General features: G+C 39.9%; 1 protein-coding gene across 1 annotated transcript; it reads left to right on the plus strand.

Annotated features, from left to right (window-relative positions):
* Positions 1–3,220: 3,220 nt before the first annotated feature.
* Positions 3,221–9,217, plus strand: LOC105947584 (protein kinase C delta type-like). Its single transcript, XM_031904790.1, has 9 exons — positions 3,221–3,377; positions 4,074–4,177; positions 4,560–4,661; positions 5,498–5,589; positions 6,359–6,421; positions 6,597–6,735; positions 7,702–7,887; positions 8,123–8,251; positions 8,885–9,217. The coding sequence occupies exons 1-9, from the start codon at positions 3,221–3,223 to the stop codon at positions 9,215–9,217; spliced, it is 1,305 nt and encodes a 434-aa protein (XP_031760650.1).
* The last annotated feature ends 8,742 nt before the right edge of the window (positions 9,218–17,959 follow it).

The following is a 17,959-nucleotide window of genomic DNA, read 5'->3' on the forward strand; positions in this document are numbered from 1 at the left end:
GATTTGCTACGTCACCAGTACTAGGCTGAAAAACACCATAGTCAGGGGCTGTGTGGCTTGTGCTGCGTTTTTAGGCTGAGAAAAAACGCAGTGTAAAAACGCCTCGTGTGGCATCAGCCTTAAATGTGCTTTAGCACGAAGACCATCATTACGGAGAGATCACTTATCAGAAAAATCTCAGGTATTAAGCATTCTGGATAATAGATTCTATATCTGTAGTAACAATCCTATCCAAATCAGGGCCGGATTTCCAAATTGGCCGCCCCGAGACCGCCCCTGGTCGCACCCTCCCCCCTGGAGTGCGCATGCATGCGCATGCGTGCGCGATACAGGGGAGAGGGGTTTGCGCGCGCATGCGCAGTGGGCCAAACTTGCATACAGAGCAGTGGGGAGAAGTCCCCCCATTGCTCCTTATGGGCATAAAACTTTTTCGATTTTGGTGCGGCGGGGCGGCATGCCGCCCCCAGGTTTCTGCCGCCCTAGGTTCGGGCCTTTGTTGCCTCTCCACAAAGCTGGGCCTGAGTTTCACATACTGTTGTGCAAATGTAATAGACAACAGGTGGAAACTAGAAAGGGAAGTTTGAGAACAAACTTCATATTGGGTTGAAAAGCGTGAAGTCACTGAATGAAATCTGATCTGTTGTTGGCTCCGCCCACGTTTTCTAACCTTGGACCACAGTTATATAGTAAAAACCACTGTGCAAAGTTTGGGGACCCTGGTTTTAATAGTGTCTGAATGGCAGCTATTTAAATTTCCCCACTGAAAGTCAACGAGTGACATCTGATTGGTGGCTTCGCCCACTTTTTCTAACCTGGAACTGCAGTTACCTAGTGACTAACTCTGCAAAGTTTAGGGACCCTAGGATTAACAGTTACAGAACGGCAGCAGTTTAAATTTAAACCAATAAAAGTCAATAGGTAAATTGTGATTGGTGGTTTGTGAGTATGCCCACTTTTTCTAACCTTGAGTGGAAGTCACCCAGTGACAAAAAGTGGGCACCCTGGCATAAATAGCGTGAGAATGGCAGCATTTTAAATTTAAATGAATAAAATTCAATGGATGGAATCTGATTGGCTGTTAGTGGCCCAACCCATTTTTCCTATTTTTAACCTGCAGTCCCCCAGTGACCAACTGTTCAAAGTTTGGGGACTCAGGCATAAAAATTGTGAGACTGACAGCATTTTGCACTTCAACATTGAAAGTAAATAGGTGGAATGTGATTGGCTGTTGTTGGCCCTGCCCACTTTTACATAGTCACCCAGTGACTGACTGTGCAAAGTTTGGGGACCCTGAGATTAAACATGTGAGAATGGCAACAGTTAAAATTTCCCCACTGAAAACAATGAAAGAAATGTGATTGGCTTTTGGTGGCCCCACCCACTTTTTCTAACTTTGAGTATGTAGTCACCCAGTGACTGACTGTGCAAAGTTTGGGAACCCTGGCACCTAACCAATAAAATTCAATAGGTGAAATCTGATTGGCTGTTGGTGGCTCTGCCCACTTTTCAAAAGTAAATCTGCAGTCCCCTAGTGACCAACTGTGAAAAGTTTGGGGACCCTGGTGTTAATACTGTGAGAATGGCAGCAGGTTGAATTTCCCCATTGAAAGTCAATAGGTAAACTCTGATTGGCTGTTGGTGGCTCCACCCATCTTTTCTTACCTTGAACCACAGTTACCTGGTGTCTAACCCTGCAAAATTTGGGCCCGGTGTTATTACTGTGAGAATAGCAGCAGGTTGGACTTCTGCCAAGTCAATAGGTAAAATCTGATTGGCTGTTCACAGCTCCGCCCACTTTTGGGCATCCAACAATCATCATATTTTTATTCAGGCTGACCCCATGACTATGTGATTCAAGTTTGGGGAGTGTAGCCTCAAAGCTGTAAGATTGGCAGCAGTTTCAATTTCCCCATAATAGTCAATGGGTGAAATTTGATTGGCTGTTGTTGGCCCCTCCCACTTTGCATTTTTAAAAAAAAACTTGAATGCGTAGTCACCCAATGACTGACTGTGCAAAGTTTTGGAACTCTGGCATCAAACCAATAAAAACCAATAAGTGAAATTTGATTGGCTGTTGGTGGCTCCGCCCACTTTTCAAAAGTAAAACTGCAGTCTTCTAGTGACCAAGTGTAAAAAGTTTGGGAACCCTGGTGTTATCACTGTGAGAATGGCAGCAGGTTGAATTTCCGCTAAATCAATAGATAAAATCTGATTGGCTGTTCACAGCTCCACCCACTTTTGGGCATCCAGCAATCATCATATTTTCATTCAGGCTGACCCCATGACTATGTGATTCAAGTTTGGGAAGTGTAGCGTCAAAGCTGTAGGATTGGCAGCAGTTTCAATTTCCCCATTAAAGTCAAAGGGTGAAATTTGATTGCCTGTTGTTGTCCCCTCCCACTTTGGGGTCATCCAACAAATGTCGCTGTTTCATTCAGGGTGACCCCATTATTATGTTATCCAAGTTTGGGGGCTGTAGCTTCAAAGCTGTAAGGGTGGCAGCAGTTTGAAAATCTTCCCTGTCAAAGTTAATGGAAAAATTGCGGTGTTCGGAGCGGCGCCACAAAAATATGGGGGGCCAGATCGGGCGAAGAAGTGTGGAGAGTTTGGGTGTTGTACCCCTAAAACTGTAGGAGGAGTAGCGTTTAGAAAACTGGAGGCGCTAAGAAGAAGAAAAAGAAGTGGAAGAATAAGCCAAAGTTGAAGAACAGTATGTTGGGTTTTCAACCCAACATAATTATAGTCATAGAATGTATCTGCACTCCTTTCTGTGTTCAAAAATGTGTTATTTATTCAGTCAACATTCTGGTGTCTGTAAGTGAGTTGAAACTGTAGCCTGTATAGTTTGATATCAGTGTTCCACTTCTATTATAATATTTCTAACATTGTGACTGGGCCCGAGCTTACATGGGGCTGCACACAGCCCTGTACATTTCAGTTGAGATGCCAAAGTGGCAGTTGGAAACAGAGGTCTAGAGACAAGCACTTGCGGCAGTTGGTTTCAGTACTTGGTTTGTCTCAGACCAGAGTGCATCTCTTGGCGATTCCTGGATCTTCCAAGCGATTTCAGAGTGAGAAAAAGCGATTTTTTTTTGCAGCGGAAAGCAAATTCACCAACTTTGGTTGAGGAATTGCTTTTGAAGAAAGAAGATTATTTCTACAGAATACAGAAGAAGAAAATCAAAAGTCCATTCTTTGAGACTTTATTGATACCATCAAGATGAAGAGAAGGATCGACGACGTGAGCAGCAGCGAGGAAAAAAGTGGGCGAAAAAGGAAGAAAAAGAGAAGAACACACAAGCGCAGCTCCAGTGAGGAAATAAAAATGGAAGGAAGGAAAAGATCCAGAGAGAGTGAGAACAGCGCTACATCAGAACGTAAGTAGAACCTGGTCATTTAATATATACTCATCAACTGCCATTCTTCTACTGTCTCTACCTTAATGTATGTCTATAGATGTGTGATAGTAAATATTTATCTGTCTTTGTCTGTTAATCTATATCAATATATATATTTGGATTTGTGTAACTATCTTTAGCTGTCTGTATCAACTGTCAGAATATATATGTCTGTTTGTCTATCTATCTATCTATCTATCTATCTATCTATCTATCTATCGTCTATCATCTATCTATCTGTCTATCTCTTTTTAGGATTAGCTGTTCCTTAGCCAATTATTACAACCCAGTATTAAGATGCATAGGGCCCTCTCCCTAACTACATTGCTTTAAAAAAAAACAGGGCTTCATCTTCTGGTTTTAGTGGTGTGCCCCCAGAAGCATGTACACTTAAAGCTAAATACAGATCAGCTTCAGTATGCATACTCCTGGCTGAATGTGATGTGGCTGAAGATGGAGGCCACCAATGTCACTGCACAACTGAACCAGGGATTCTTTAGTGCCACCAATGTGGACAGGCAAGGGGCAGGGGGCTCTATGCAGCTGTGCTAAGTCTAAACCACAGAATGGGGAGTATAGTTTTCTTCAAATGGTAGCAAGCAGAAAGAAAAAATCATCCTGTTGTGCTTTTTCTATTATAATTTTTTTTAAATGTGTCTACATCTTTTTTCTCAGGAGGAAGTGAATTGAAGAGACCCCGTGTGGAAGAACTTCCTCTCCCAGTAGCAATCAGCAACTGCACCATCCATGCTGAGCTTGGGAGTGGAACATACGGCAGAGTAAGTGCTGGGCTTCTGGGGAATGATACCTAGTTTTATTATTTAGCACTAGGGGATATAAGAAACAGATAATTCCATGAATATTTACCAAAACATTAACAAACTGAACTCTTGAGGTAAATGAGGCCCTTTTTGGAATATAAATGGCTTTTTACTTATTATGCTTTTTGGTGTAAATGTATCTCTAGTGACTTGGGATGAATACTTAATGTTTATTACAAACAGGTAGAATGAGGCAAAATTTGGGGCGCTGTGTCACTGTGCTGGCTTTTGGGGCAGCACCAAAAAGATAACTTAGGGTGGCATTAAGGTAAATCCAGCGCTTAACCATACTGTAGAAGTGACTTTCTAACATTTTATATCTGTTTCTGCCATGTCTTAGGTTTGGTTGGTATCTATACAAGATAAGATCCAGCATATGGCCATCAAGGTCATTAAGAAGAGCAACGACACCAACATATCCAACATCATCACAGAGGCACGGGTATTGAAGACAGCAGCTGGATGCCCATACCTTTGCTCTGCCTATGGTTCTTTCCAAACACAGGTACAAGAGAGTGTTACTAACTTAATGGGCTAGTTTATATTAACTACCTTACATTTTAGCATGGTATGAAATGTCCTATACAATGAAAACCTAAATCACTGGGATGGGGGGTACCAACTTTGTTGGCAAGTTTTCCCCCCGGCTGGGGTTTCCATTTGGAACTTTCTAAAGCTGCTATTTGTGTAGTTTCTCCCTGGTATCCCTTATGAATAAATAGACTGGTGTTTGTAAAGTAGTGTAATATCAGAAAACTGTGGGTTTGTCTGAATTCTGCAGTGGAATACCTGGAATATCATAGTTGCAACCTTATTCAAGAGTATCATTGTTATACTAAAGGCCCAATTAATAACAATGAATTAACCTGTTAGGGTTTTATAAACTGCACTAATTTCCAGCATCTAGAAAGCATGGGTGAGAGTATGTTTATTATAAATATATATTCATGCAGTTTTAGAGTGGTGTGACATAAAGGCCTAGGGCAGCACAAGCTAAAATATACCCCCAGGTGCAGGATAAGTAAGGGCATAAAGCAGCTTAAGCCAAAATACATCCTTGGGTGCAGGATGCAAAAAAGTAGATGGTACCTGAGAATGCAGAATTAGTGCAGAATTAATAATGGCCTAGGGCAGTTCAGATTAAAATACACCCCTGAGTTCAATTTGTCCTTAAATATAAAATCAATACTTTCTGTGCAAAATCACTTGTAATAACGTGCTTTTGGCCATCTGTGCCTGTGATTTAGTTCTTCTCTTACCTCTTGTTTCTTTAATCAGGGGCATGTTCTGCATGTTATGGAGTACGTGAGCGGAGGGACCCTATGGAGTGTCATCACGAACAGCGTCCGACTGGAGATGGACTTAGTAAGGTAAGTGACTACATGAATGTTTGGAGTAACAGAGCAAGAACTGGACTAGAGTACCTCATTGCTTATAGTTTCAAGCAAAGTAAGAATAAAGAGGCCAGCATTCTGTATTTTCAGCTGACTGGGTTCCATCTTTTGTTTGTAAAGCAAAAGGGAGTCTATGTAGTCACTCAAGTAGTATTCCATGTTACTGTATATCTAATGAACCAGCTAATAATAACTTTGCTGTCATGTAGCTCCACCTTCCATTGCAATAAATCCCATGTCCCTACTGTGCAATAACTTCCCAAATACTTCACAAGAAATAATTATTGTGTGTGTAAAAGGACATAAAGCTTATGTTGCTGTATCGTGCATACATAACACCTTAACATTTGTAATTGCATTGGAAACAGTATGGTCTAATGGAGCTGGTACAATAAACAATGCTACTGGGGTCCATTGTGGCACAGAGCAAACAAAGGGGCAATTTACACTTTGCCCAATACTAATTTGCTGGAATGGAAAGCAAAGAGTGTCTCACTCTGTATGCAGTGCTATGTCTGTTATAGCAGAGATGCAAAGGCAGGGAACTAGGGGGCACATGGGCACCACTTTGAAATCATTCAGAATTCTACAAGTGCACTAAGCTGTGATCATATGCATTCCTACAGTTTGCCTAGCCCAGACTGTAAGCAGGGTTACAATATTAAATAATACATACTATAGTATAGACATAGCAAAGAAATTTGTTCACTATGGAAATGTTAAATAATATTTTTTTCCCCCAAAGATTCTACGCAGCAGAGCTGGTGTGCGGCCTGCAGTTTCTCCACTCAAATGGGATTATCCACCGGTATGTAAGATTTATAAAAATCCTATATATTATCCTTCTGTTCACATCCCTTCTTGCCCTCCAGTTATAAAATGGTACTGGCTTATTCCCAACATTTAAATTTACATCCCCCCCTACTTACCAACTCTATCTCAATTCTATTGGCATTTTCTTAACCATAATCTCTACCTTGCAGGGATCTTAAACCAGCTAATGTCCTAGTAACCAACGAGGGACATATAAAGATCGCTGATTTTGGCTTGGCAGCTGAGGGAATCTTTGGCAATAAAAAGGTCAGAGGTAGAAAAGGAACACCTGCCTTTATGGCCCCAGAGGTATGTGACTGTGATTTAATTTAAATGTATATAACACAGAGGTACTAATCGCTGTAAGTATTTTCTTGTGCTTATTTGTATGTTTGTTTCATGAATTGTTCGGGCATGCCCCAGTGATAACATTTGCGTACCTTTTACCCCAGGCTAGGGCAACAATTCTTTAAAAAAAAAACACCTCTCTGACAGGGATGATTCTGTTATTGTGCTGCCATAAGGGGCTTTTAAAAGTCTGAAGGTACAATGGCTCCCTCTGCACTAAAATAGCCAAATCTCTGGTTTATAACCAGAATTTTGGCTCTCACCTTGCAAGAGCTCACTCCTCTCTGGGTACTTTCCTACAGAGACCATTTTAACAGTTCCCAGGTAATCCTTGTTCAACTCAGGGTGGGGCGCATGTGCAGTACAGTAATTGTTGGGTGCTTACTGTACTATACATGTTTCAATCTTCAGTCAGCTTTAGTCAAAGGGACAAAGGTGCTCTTCGGCTAAATGCAAGAGATTTTGACCCATGGGGGTTGGCACCTCTCCTGTGATTTTAGCTTTCAAACTCCTTTTAGCATACCATAAATACCCTTAGGGTAGTGTAGAAGCAGAGGTGTACTATGTATACAGCAGACCTCACGGTCGTGGGGGGCCTGGAGGGGGCAGGGAGGAGGGACTGGTCACCCCCTTGGAGGATATTTCTGCAGAGAGGCCCTTAGTGACCAAGTTACATCTCTGTGTAGAAGGGCAAGAGAAAATGATGAAACTGTATTTTTTCAGCTTTACTGGATAATTATATCAAGAACTGTAGCTTTGTTTTTATACATTTCTACTATTTGCTATTTGACATATTTTTTTTACCAATGCTGCAGCCATTTTTGGGCACAGAGTTTGCAATTTGTTCAAAAGAAGAGTCACAGAACCCCCATAGATTCAGTTAAACACATGCAGTATTTTAATACAGATCTGTTTGTTCAATTCTAGATGCTAAATAAGAAGAAATATAACGCAGGAATAGACTGGTGGTCATTAGGGATCACCATATGTAAAATGGCCTCCGGGACCTCACCATTCAAGCAGGGCAAGGCAGAATGCGGTTCATCTATTCAACATGCAGAGCCTTGCATTCCAGAATGGTTTAGCACAGAACTGCAAGATCTCCTGCAAAGGGTGAGTACAGGAATTTATGGAATGGATGCCACTAGTTCTATTAAAATATATCTATTCCCAAAGGTGCAACATTGTTCCTAGAGATCTAGCAGTAGCACTAACTGGGCTTGTTCTTGTTTGCTGAATAGTGTATAAGCAATTGGACTGGATCCCTGTGCCATGAGGCTATTACTGGCAGGTGTGTAGCTTTAGCTTGGCAATATATAAATATCTGATAATGTCTTTTTTTCTTTAGCTCCTGAAGAAGGATCCAAAGGAACGGCTAGGCTTGAATGGAAACATTCGGGAGCACCCATTTTTTAACACCATTGATTGGGTGCAACTAGAAAGCCAGAATGTACCACCTCCTTCCCAGCCAGTAGCAGTAAGTACATGACTGCAGCATCTAATGAGATACCACTACTGTATATTTAGAGCCCACAGTGTACTCAATAGGATCTATTATCCAAACCCCCCAGATAACTTTTTAATACCATTCACTTCAGTGTTTTGTATAAATACTCAATTTTTACCCATTTATTGTTCCTTTGTAGTAACAAAACAATGTAAGTTAATCAACTGACAATAAACCCATGTTAATGTAAATTTTATTTTTAAATTACTTACTATGATTTGGTAGACTATATAGTGCTGTGTGGTGCTGCTTATTATAAATTATTTGGAAAACTCTAGATGTAAGAGTTTCCAGAGTAATATTGCTAAACAAGAAGGTGCATCTTCACTTCATAGAAAATGTCAAATGAGAACCAAGGCACCCAGCACCTTTTGGAACTACAGAATCTCCATAGGTCAACAGAATGGACAGGGCTAGACCTGGGTGGGAATGAACTCTGTGCAAAACTCTTTACAGTGTTCCACAAAGATTACCAAATCAATGTGTACAATGTGTACTTAATATTTTGTTTTTGACTAATACCTAAAAGTTTGTTGTTTATTATATTTTCTGTACTGAAAAAATGTCATATAAAGAGTTAATTTATGTTTTGTTTTACTGCAGCTATCATCAGTGGATTTCAGCAAGACATGTGAGAAACCACCATCATTCTTGGAGTCCCTGAAACACAATATCACTTCAGGTGATGTATCCCTGCAAGATATGTCATGTCTGGAGTCCATTTCACAGTGCCAAGCTGTTTCTGGACCTTCAGACACTGATGGCATTCTTAGGCCCCACCATCAGCCCAATACCACCATAACCAGCAGGCCCCACAATCAGCCGCGTTTGGTTCTGCTGCCCTCTCCAAGAAGTCTTAACTTCTGGTGTCTTGTCATCACAATTGTCATCATTATACTGGCCTACCGGCGGTACCAGCGGTTGCCATGTTCCTAATTTCTGGCCCTTGATATTGGCTTCTACCTTTGGCCTTTTTTATCATCTTCTGCCTCTGCTAACCCTCACCACTAGGCCTTGCAATCCTTAAAGGCTCTTAAAGTCACCAGGAGTGGATATTTTGCGCCTGGAGCAAATTTATCAACTTTCCTCATGAAAGGAGGAGTCCCCCTGTTTGCACCACACATTACACATTAATATTGTCCCCACATTTTAGTCTAACTCCAGTTCCTTTATTTATATCTATCATGTTTGGTGAAAAGATGTAACTAAAGTACTAAATATAAATTTATTTACATCAAAGTAGCATATAATTGTATAGGCTAGTATTTAGAAATAGATAGAAAGTAAAACATTAAACAGGACACTAGAATACAGGCTACCAACACTACTACACATAATACATCACTGATCCAGGGACTTATCCGACTGCCATATTGGAGTCAGGAAGGAATTTTTTCCCCTTCTGAAGCACATTGGACACAGCTTCAGAAGGTTTTTTTGCCTTCCTCTGGATCAAGATAAATAGGAATCTTATGAATAAATAGTTGAACTTAAATATGAACTTAAATACTAAATTACTAAATAGAAATTAAGATGCCGCAATTAAGATGGTAGAAGATAAGGATATTAAATGTTCAGTTCAGTATTCCCCTATTACTATTATGGCACCACCCTCATTTATTGTCAGTTTAATTCTTTGAACAAATGAGCCTTAAATTCAGGCAAATAAAAGAAATAACTAAAAATCTGAGAAAATAAATATAATGTCAGACCTTTTATAACATCAACCTGTATATAATGTCAGCTATTTTATTTATATTAAAGGGACACAGTGTAGATTAAATAGAATAACATAGCTATGGATATCTAAAGTAATATGACAAAGGACAAAAATATATTTAAATGATAACATATGGAAGAAAAGAATAATGTTATATACAGTAGCTTAGTGTTAACTAAAAACCCTAACTAGAAGAATACTGTAAGGAAAACTGATAAAGGGATTGGTTGCTGTTAGAAGTCACCTACATTCTAAGGCTTTTGTCACACATTGTGTTTCACTGATGCGCCCACCTCTGCGCTGTATGTGCCTGTCACTATGGACCCAGTGGATTTCAGTCAGAAAATACACACTTTTCTGGCCAAAATCTGCTCTGTGTGAATGCACCTGTCAGTGCTCACAGATACAGTTCAGAGGGGGGAAATTTGTTTATACACTGAAGGAGAAAGCGCAATGTGTGCTAAAGGTCTAAGGCATATTGAATTGGGCTGCCTTCTATAGTCCAAATATTTAGAGTCATATCTGGCTAAAAACCCAGACTCCCTCTCAGGATAAGGCAGGAGAAGTTGGCAAAAAACTTAGGACCAGCAATAAAGTAGTGGACTATAAAGTGCAGAACAGAAATAACTAAACTTGACTGATTTAAATAGAAAAATAGCAGCCATATTAGTGCACAGGTGAAAGGTTAGTATTTGTGGATACTTTTTTGTAAATATATAATTTTGTATTAAACTTTTAAAATAGGAATTAAAGAAAGTACATGTTTAATAGAAAGAATATTATAACGTCACAGAAAATGTATATCAAAAACATCTGTGCTGTGATAAATAAAGACAAATAGAGAATTTAAATTATTACTTACTGTCTGACTCTTTTGTTGCATCGCTATTATATTGTATTTACTGTATTATCTTATTCTATTATGCATAAAGGAGGGACAATTCAGATCCCAATGAGGAGGCCCTTGTGGCCCAGGGTTTGCAAATCTTGAGGAATTTATCTCTGTGGAATGAAAGGCATTTTCTCTTTTCCTCAGTTTGATATACTTCTTTCCTGTTGGGCAGAAATCCTGTTGTCATAGTATTTTCTGCGTGTCAGACCACTTTGGACAACAACTCCACTGAGTTATACCCTAGTAATTTTGTTGCCCTCCTACACACTACAAAACACCTGGGTTCCTACAGGGGAGTTTCATATGAAGCATAGTCTTGTACGATTATACGATTATATGGGTGCGTATATGGCCAGCTTTAGGCAATGTATGGTTTGTATTTGAGCAACATAATGAAGAATTGCTTAAATACATATAAACTTGTGTATTAAAACAGTCAAAACTTTGCCTGGTTCATTAACCAAAAGAGACCAATCTAACATTTACTTTCAATATTTTAATTGCTCCATGCATCATCATCAGAATAATTTTTATATACAGCGCCAGCATATTATGCAGTGCATTACATTAATTTATAACAAACAAGGGTTTAAACAGGAATATTTAAACAGGACAATCATTTTCCACATTCCTTTAGGATTATTAGATGCCTATTTATCAAATTGTGAACTCACATAAACTCCAGAGAGTTTTCTGATTAAAAAAAATTCGAATGATTATGTATTTATTAATAGTCACAATAATATTTATCTTAATATTCAAGTTTCATTTGCCTGCCTATTTTTGTCCATTTCTTAACTTGCCATGGAAGGGCACTTAACACTTTTCATGGGGGACACAATCAAATAGAATAACTAGAAAGGGAAGTTTGAGAACAAACTTCATTTTGGGTTGAAAAGCGTGAAGTCACTGAATGAAATCTGATCTGTTGTTGGCCCCGCCCACTTTTTCTAACCTTGGACCACAGTTATATAGTAAAACCACTGAGAAAAGTTTGGGGACCCTGGTTTTAATAGTGTCTGAATGGCAGCAATTTAAATTTCCCCACTGAAAGTCAACGAGTGACATCTGATTGGTGGCTCCACCCCCTTTTTCTAACCTGGAACTGCAGTTACCCAGTGACTAACTCTGCAAAGTTTAGGGACCATAGGATTAATAGTTACAGAACGGCAGCAGTTTAAATTTAAACCAATAAAAATCAATAGGTAAATTGTGATTGGTGGTTGGTGAGTGTGCCCACTTTTTCTAACCTTGAGTCGAAGTCACCCAGTGACAAACAGTGGGCACCCTGGCATAAATAGTGTGAGAATGGCAGCATTTTAAATTTAAATGAATAAAATTCAATGGATGGAATCTGATTGGCTGTTAGTGGCCCAACCCATTTTTCCTATTTTTGAACTGCAGTCCCCCAGTGACCAACTGTTCAAAGGCATAAAAATTGTGAGACTGACAGCATTTTACACTTCACCATTGAAAGTAAATAGGTGAAATGTGATTGGCTGTTGGTGTCTCCGCCCACTTTTTTCTAACTTTGAACGGCAAATAACCAGTGAGTAACTCTGGAAAGTTTAACAACTCTGGAATTAATACTTTAATAATGGCATCAGTTAAATATAAACCAATGAAATTTAATGGGTGGAAATGGGTTGGCTGTTGGTGGCTCCGCCCACTTTTTCCAACTCTGAACCGCAGTTACCTGGTGACTAGCTCTCCAAAGTTTGGGGACCTTAGTATTAATATTTAAAGAATGGCAGCAGTTTAAATTTAAACATATGAAGTGTATAGGTGAAATCTGATTGGCTGTTGTTGGCCCTGCCCACTTTTCCAAACTTGGAACATAGTCACCCAGTGACTGACTATGCAAAGTTTGGGGACCCTGACATTAAACATGTGAGAATGGCAACAGTTAAAATTTCCCCACTGAAAACAATGAAAGAAATGTGATTGGCTTTTGGTGGCCCCACCCACTTTTTCTAACTTTGAGTATGTAGTCACCCAGTGACTGAATGTGCAAAGTTTGGGAACCCTGGCACCTAACCAATAAAATTCAATAGGTGAAATCTGTAGTCACCCAATGACTGACTGTGCAAAGTTTTGGAACTCTGGCATCAAACCAATAAAAACCAATAAGTGAAATTTGATTGGCTGTTGGTGGCTCCGCCCACTTTTCAAAAGTAAAACTGCAGTCCCCTAGTGACCAAGTGTAAAAAGTTTGGGGACCCCGGTGTTATCACTGTGAGAATGGCAGCAGGTTGAATTTCCGCTAAATCAATAGGTAAAATCTGATTGGCTGTTCACAGCTCTGCCCACTTTTGGGCATCCAATAATCATCCTATTTTCATTCAGGCTGACCCCATGACTATGTGATTCAAGTTTGGGGAGCGTAGCCTCTAAGCTGTAAAATTGGCAGCAGTTTCAATTTCCCCATTAAAGTCAATGGGTGAAATTTGATTGGCTGTTGTTGTCCCCTCCCACTTTGGGGTCATCAAACAAATGTCACTGTTTCATTCAGGGTGACCCCATTATTATGTTATCCAAGTTTGGGGGCTGTAGCTTCAAAGCTGTAAGAGTGGCAGCAGTTTGAAAATCTTCCCTGTCAAAGTCAATGGAAAAATTGGGGTGTTCGGAGCGGCGCCACAAAAAGACGTTGCGCCGGATCGCTTAGAAAAGCACAAGCAACCTGCTCCGCTATAGGGCGAAGAAGTGTGGGGAGTTTGGGTGTTGTACCCCTAAAACTGTAGGAGAAGTAGCGTTTAGAAAACGGGGGGCGCTAAGAAGAAGAAGAAGCGGAAGAATAAGCCAAAGTCGAAGAACAGTATGTGGGGTTTTCAACCCAACATAATTATTGGCAATGAGCAAGACATCCCCAATAAAGGAGTGGTTCTGCAGGTGGTGACCACAGACCACTTCTCAGTTCCTATGCTTTCTGGCAGATGTTTTGGTCACTTTTGAATGCTGGCGGTGCTTTCACTCTAGTGGTAGCATGAGACAGAGTCTACAACCCACACAAATGGCTCAGGTAGTGCAGCTCATCCAGGATGGCACATCAATGCGAGCTGTGGCAAGAAGGTTTGCTGTGTCTGTCAGCGTAGTGTCCAGTGCATGGAGGCGCTACCAGGAGACAGGCCAGTACATCAGGAGATGTGGAGGAGGCCGTAGAAAGGCAACAAACAGGACCGCTACCTCCGCCTTTGTGCAAGGAGGAACAGGAGGAACACTGCCAGAGCCCTGCAAAATGACCTCCAGCAGGCCACAAATGTGCATGTGTCTGCTCAAACGGTCAGAAACAGACTCCATGAGGGTGGTATGAGGGCCCGACGTCCACAGTTGGGAAATTTTGCTTACAGCCCAACACTGTGCAGGACGTTTAGCATTTGCCAGGGAACCCCAAGATTGGCAAATTTGCCACTGGCGCCCTGTGCTCTTCACAGATGAAAGCAGGTTCAAACTGAGCACATGTGACAGACCTGGCAGAGTCTGGAGATGCTGTGGAGAATGTTCTGCTGCTTGCAACATCCTCCAACATGACCGGTTTGGCAGTGACAGTAATGGTGTGGGGTGGCATTTCTTTGGGGGGCCGCACAGCCCTCCATGTGCTCGCCAGAGGTAGCCTGACTGCCATTAGGTACAGAGATGAGATCCTCAGACCCCTTGTGAGACCATATGCTGGTGCAGTTTGCCCTGGGTTCCTCCTAATGCAAGACAATGCTAGACCTCATGTGGCTGGAGTGTGTCAGCAGTTCCTGGAAGATGAAAACATTAATGCTATGGACTGGCCCACCCGTTCCCCAGACCGGAATCCAATTGAGCACATCTGGGACATCATGTCTCGCTCCATCCACCAACCACGTTGCACCACAGACTGTCCAGGAGTTGGTGGATGCTTTAGTCCAGGTCTGGGAGGAGATCCCTCAGGAGACCATCTGCCACCTCATCAGGAGCATGCCCAGGCACTGTAGGGAGGTCATACAGGCACGTGGAGGCCACACACACTGCTGAGCCTCATTTTGGCTTGTTTTAAGGACATTGCATCAAAGTTGGATCAGCCTGTAGTGTTTTTTTTCCACATTAATTTTGAGTGTGACTCCATGGGTTGATAAATTTGATTTCCATTGATAATTTTTATCTGCAGGCCAGTTCACATGGAGCTCCCAAATAGCCAATCACAGCCCTTATTTGGCATCCCCAAAGAACTTTTTCTTGCTTGTGTTGCTCACCAACACTTTTAACATCTGAGTGTGGCTCACGAGTAAAAAAAGGTTGGGGATCCCAGCTTTAGACTATAGGGCTCATTTATGACAACCCCTAATGCAAGTGCTAGAGTAACAATGTTACAAAAAAGTTTACAAAAAAGCATCATCATTTGAGAAACACTGCTTGACCTACATGGTATTTTGAGAGAAATTTGCAGACAATCAATAATCAATAACAATGTGCCACAGGTATTTTTTTTATATATATTTAGGGCTTTTTTATTATTGTTTTCCATTTGACTTTCCAAAATTTAATTTACAGTGCCTTGGGCTGTGTGTGAGTTACATTATTGTTAAGATTAAATGAAAGATTTTGCAGATTAAATTCCAGGTTTAAACTGCAAGGCATCAGAATAACAAATTACAGGCATGAGTGTGGCCTATCTATGTGCACACTGGGTGGATTACAGCATGAAAAAAATGTGCATTTTTTATAATATAATGTAACTGCCTACAGACACTGGATGGTATCAGGCAGTACTGATATTTTCTTGGTCTGCATTTTAGATTGTTAGAAAAACTCCCTTGTGTGACATTGACTTTAGGGAACCTGTGGTGTTATCTCTGCATTTTTTCTGCCACATTGGTGATTTGGAGACTCTGCACAATTACTAATTAACTACATATAAAAATGACTAAATTGCTTTTTTCCTCCTGTGTGTGGCCAGTTAAAGTTGCCTTGCTCAGCATTTCAGCTTATTCAACTGCCTAGTGGAGCAACAAACACAAGATTTAAGATCATTTGGATATTTAAGCTGCCAAGTTCCTCAATAAGTTGTTTTTCCATGTCCCTTTATACCTGTAACCTGTGTTGCCGCTGTCATTAAGTAAAGATTTGCATATGTTTCTTTTGCAAATGGCAAACTTCTCTTGTCATTGTTTCTATGAACTTTGGTGTATATTATCATGTACAAATACATGATGTAAAGCATGCATACATATTAGCTCCTATGACCATCGAGGAACTCAATATGACAACTAGTTATGAGCAAAACTGCTTAAAAATTCACCAAACTGCAGAAAATGAGTCAAATGGCAACATTTGCCAAAATTCTAGTGCAGACAAAAAATGTCACTACTAAAATTCAAATTTCACTGCAACCGCATACAAAATAATTAGCTCACCCTAGGTGACAGTATTTTATCTCCTTATTTTAGGCTCACTGAATTAAGAAAACTATATACATTTTTTAATATCCCAAACTATAAACATTATGTCTGCAATACTAAAGAGAGGGTCATTTACTTATACTATGTCAGACTTTAATAAAGTTGCAGACAACTAGTCAACGCTTATTAGTAATATTAGCAATGAGACAAACTGTGATCCTCTATAAAAAATATGTATGTTGGGAATTTCTAGTCCAAGTCTAGATTAATATATGAGGGTGTTTGTCTCAGGAGCATTATTCAAAGTTCATTAATGAATTGCGAGCACATCAAAATTATTAAAGCCCCCCCTGTTTATAAACAAGGCCAGTGAGTGTAACTTGCCAAATAGAAGGACTAGCATACACTGGCAAAAGCTGTCTTGTAAAAGAACATGATAACTCGGGTTACTGGAATATTCTGCATGCTAATACAGCTATGGAATCCACTATCCATAAACCCATTTTCCTAAAAGTTCAAATTTATTGGAAGGCCATCTCCCATAGACTTAATTATAAGCAAATAATTTTAATTTTTAGAAATTATTTCCTTTTTCTCTGTGACATTAAAACAGTACCTTGTCATTGATCCCAACTAACATATAATTAATCCTTATTGGAGGGAAAACAATCCTGTTGGGTTTAATTAATGTTTACATTTTTTAGTAGACTTAAGGTATGGAGATGCAAATTAGGGAAAGGACACCGTACCTGGACATCTTATCTAGAAAACCCCAGGTCCCAAACATTCTGGATAACAGGTCCCATACCTGTAATGGTATTTAGAAACCTAAAACCTAAAAATGTTTTACTGTGTCTTAAATCTGTATTTAATTCACATATTTCAATTAGCCTAAACTTAGCCAGAATATTTTTTTATTTAGACTTATATGGATCACTAAAGCTTTGATAATACTCTCAGATAGTCTGTATTACCATGGCTGATCTTGGTAATGTATCATATTAATACAATGGCTTTACTGCAATAATATGACATAAGAAAGTTTAGATCTGATATTGGTTAACATTGCAGCAGCCATTGCATAGCAAACACATTCCTAAAAAGGAGTCAAACAGAAAATGCCACATTTTAATACAGCTTGCAGGCATGTTAGCAGCCAAAGTTTACTTGAACAAATGCACATTGTTGTTTCAATTGAAACCACATGCTGACTGTGGAATATTTTGACATACTGTAGGTGCAGTCTTATTGGAACATGTAGTAAGCTTTGAAAGCAAGAACATAATCTTGACTTGGATTTTGGTCTATTATTTCTATTCTTCTGTCCACATCTCCTTCCTCTTGGAAAGTCATTAGCAATCGTATATAATTAAGCATGATTATTAATTTGTCCTAGCTCCTATGAGGCCCTGACAGCTTGGAATGTTTTATTCTGATTATAGAACCAAGTTTTCTTTTTTTACATAACTAACTGCCAGTATATATTTCATAGCAACCTACATGAAACCAAAGCTTACTGATGATGACTGGCCTGTGATATATACAACACTACTTACACTTTGCCTGTGTTTGGCATTCTAAGGCTTCTTTATTACTGACCTGGAAAATGTAGATGCTTAGTGTTTTAAATACTTCTAAACCAAAGTTATATTTATGCATTTTTTTAGATAACATTCTTCTTGCCCTAAAATGTCTTTGTGCCA

The sequence above is a fragment of the Xenopus tropicalis genome, chromosome 1 (assembly GCF_000004195.4).
Source record: "Xenopus tropicalis strain Nigerian chromosome 1, UCB_Xtro_10.0, whole genome shotgun sequence".
Classification (NCBI taxonomy): domain Eukaryota; kingdom Metazoa; phylum Chordata; class Amphibia; order Anura; family Pipidae; genus Xenopus; species Xenopus tropicalis.

Excerpts from the sequence above, each read along its gene's own strand:
- LOC105947584 (XM_031904790.1), top strand. The coding sequence starts at position 3,221 with ATGAAGAGAAGGATCGACGACGTGAGCAGCAGCGAGGAAAAAAGTGGG. Across the intron at positions 3,378-4,073 it reads GAACAGCGCTACATCAGAAC|GAGGAAGTGAATTGAAGAGA; the intron begins GTAAGTAGAACC and ends CTTTTTTCTCAG. Across the intron at positions 4,178-4,559 it reads GGAGTGGAACATACGGCAGA|GTTTGGTTGGTATCTATACA; the intron begins GTAAGTGCTGGG and ends GCCATGTCTTAG.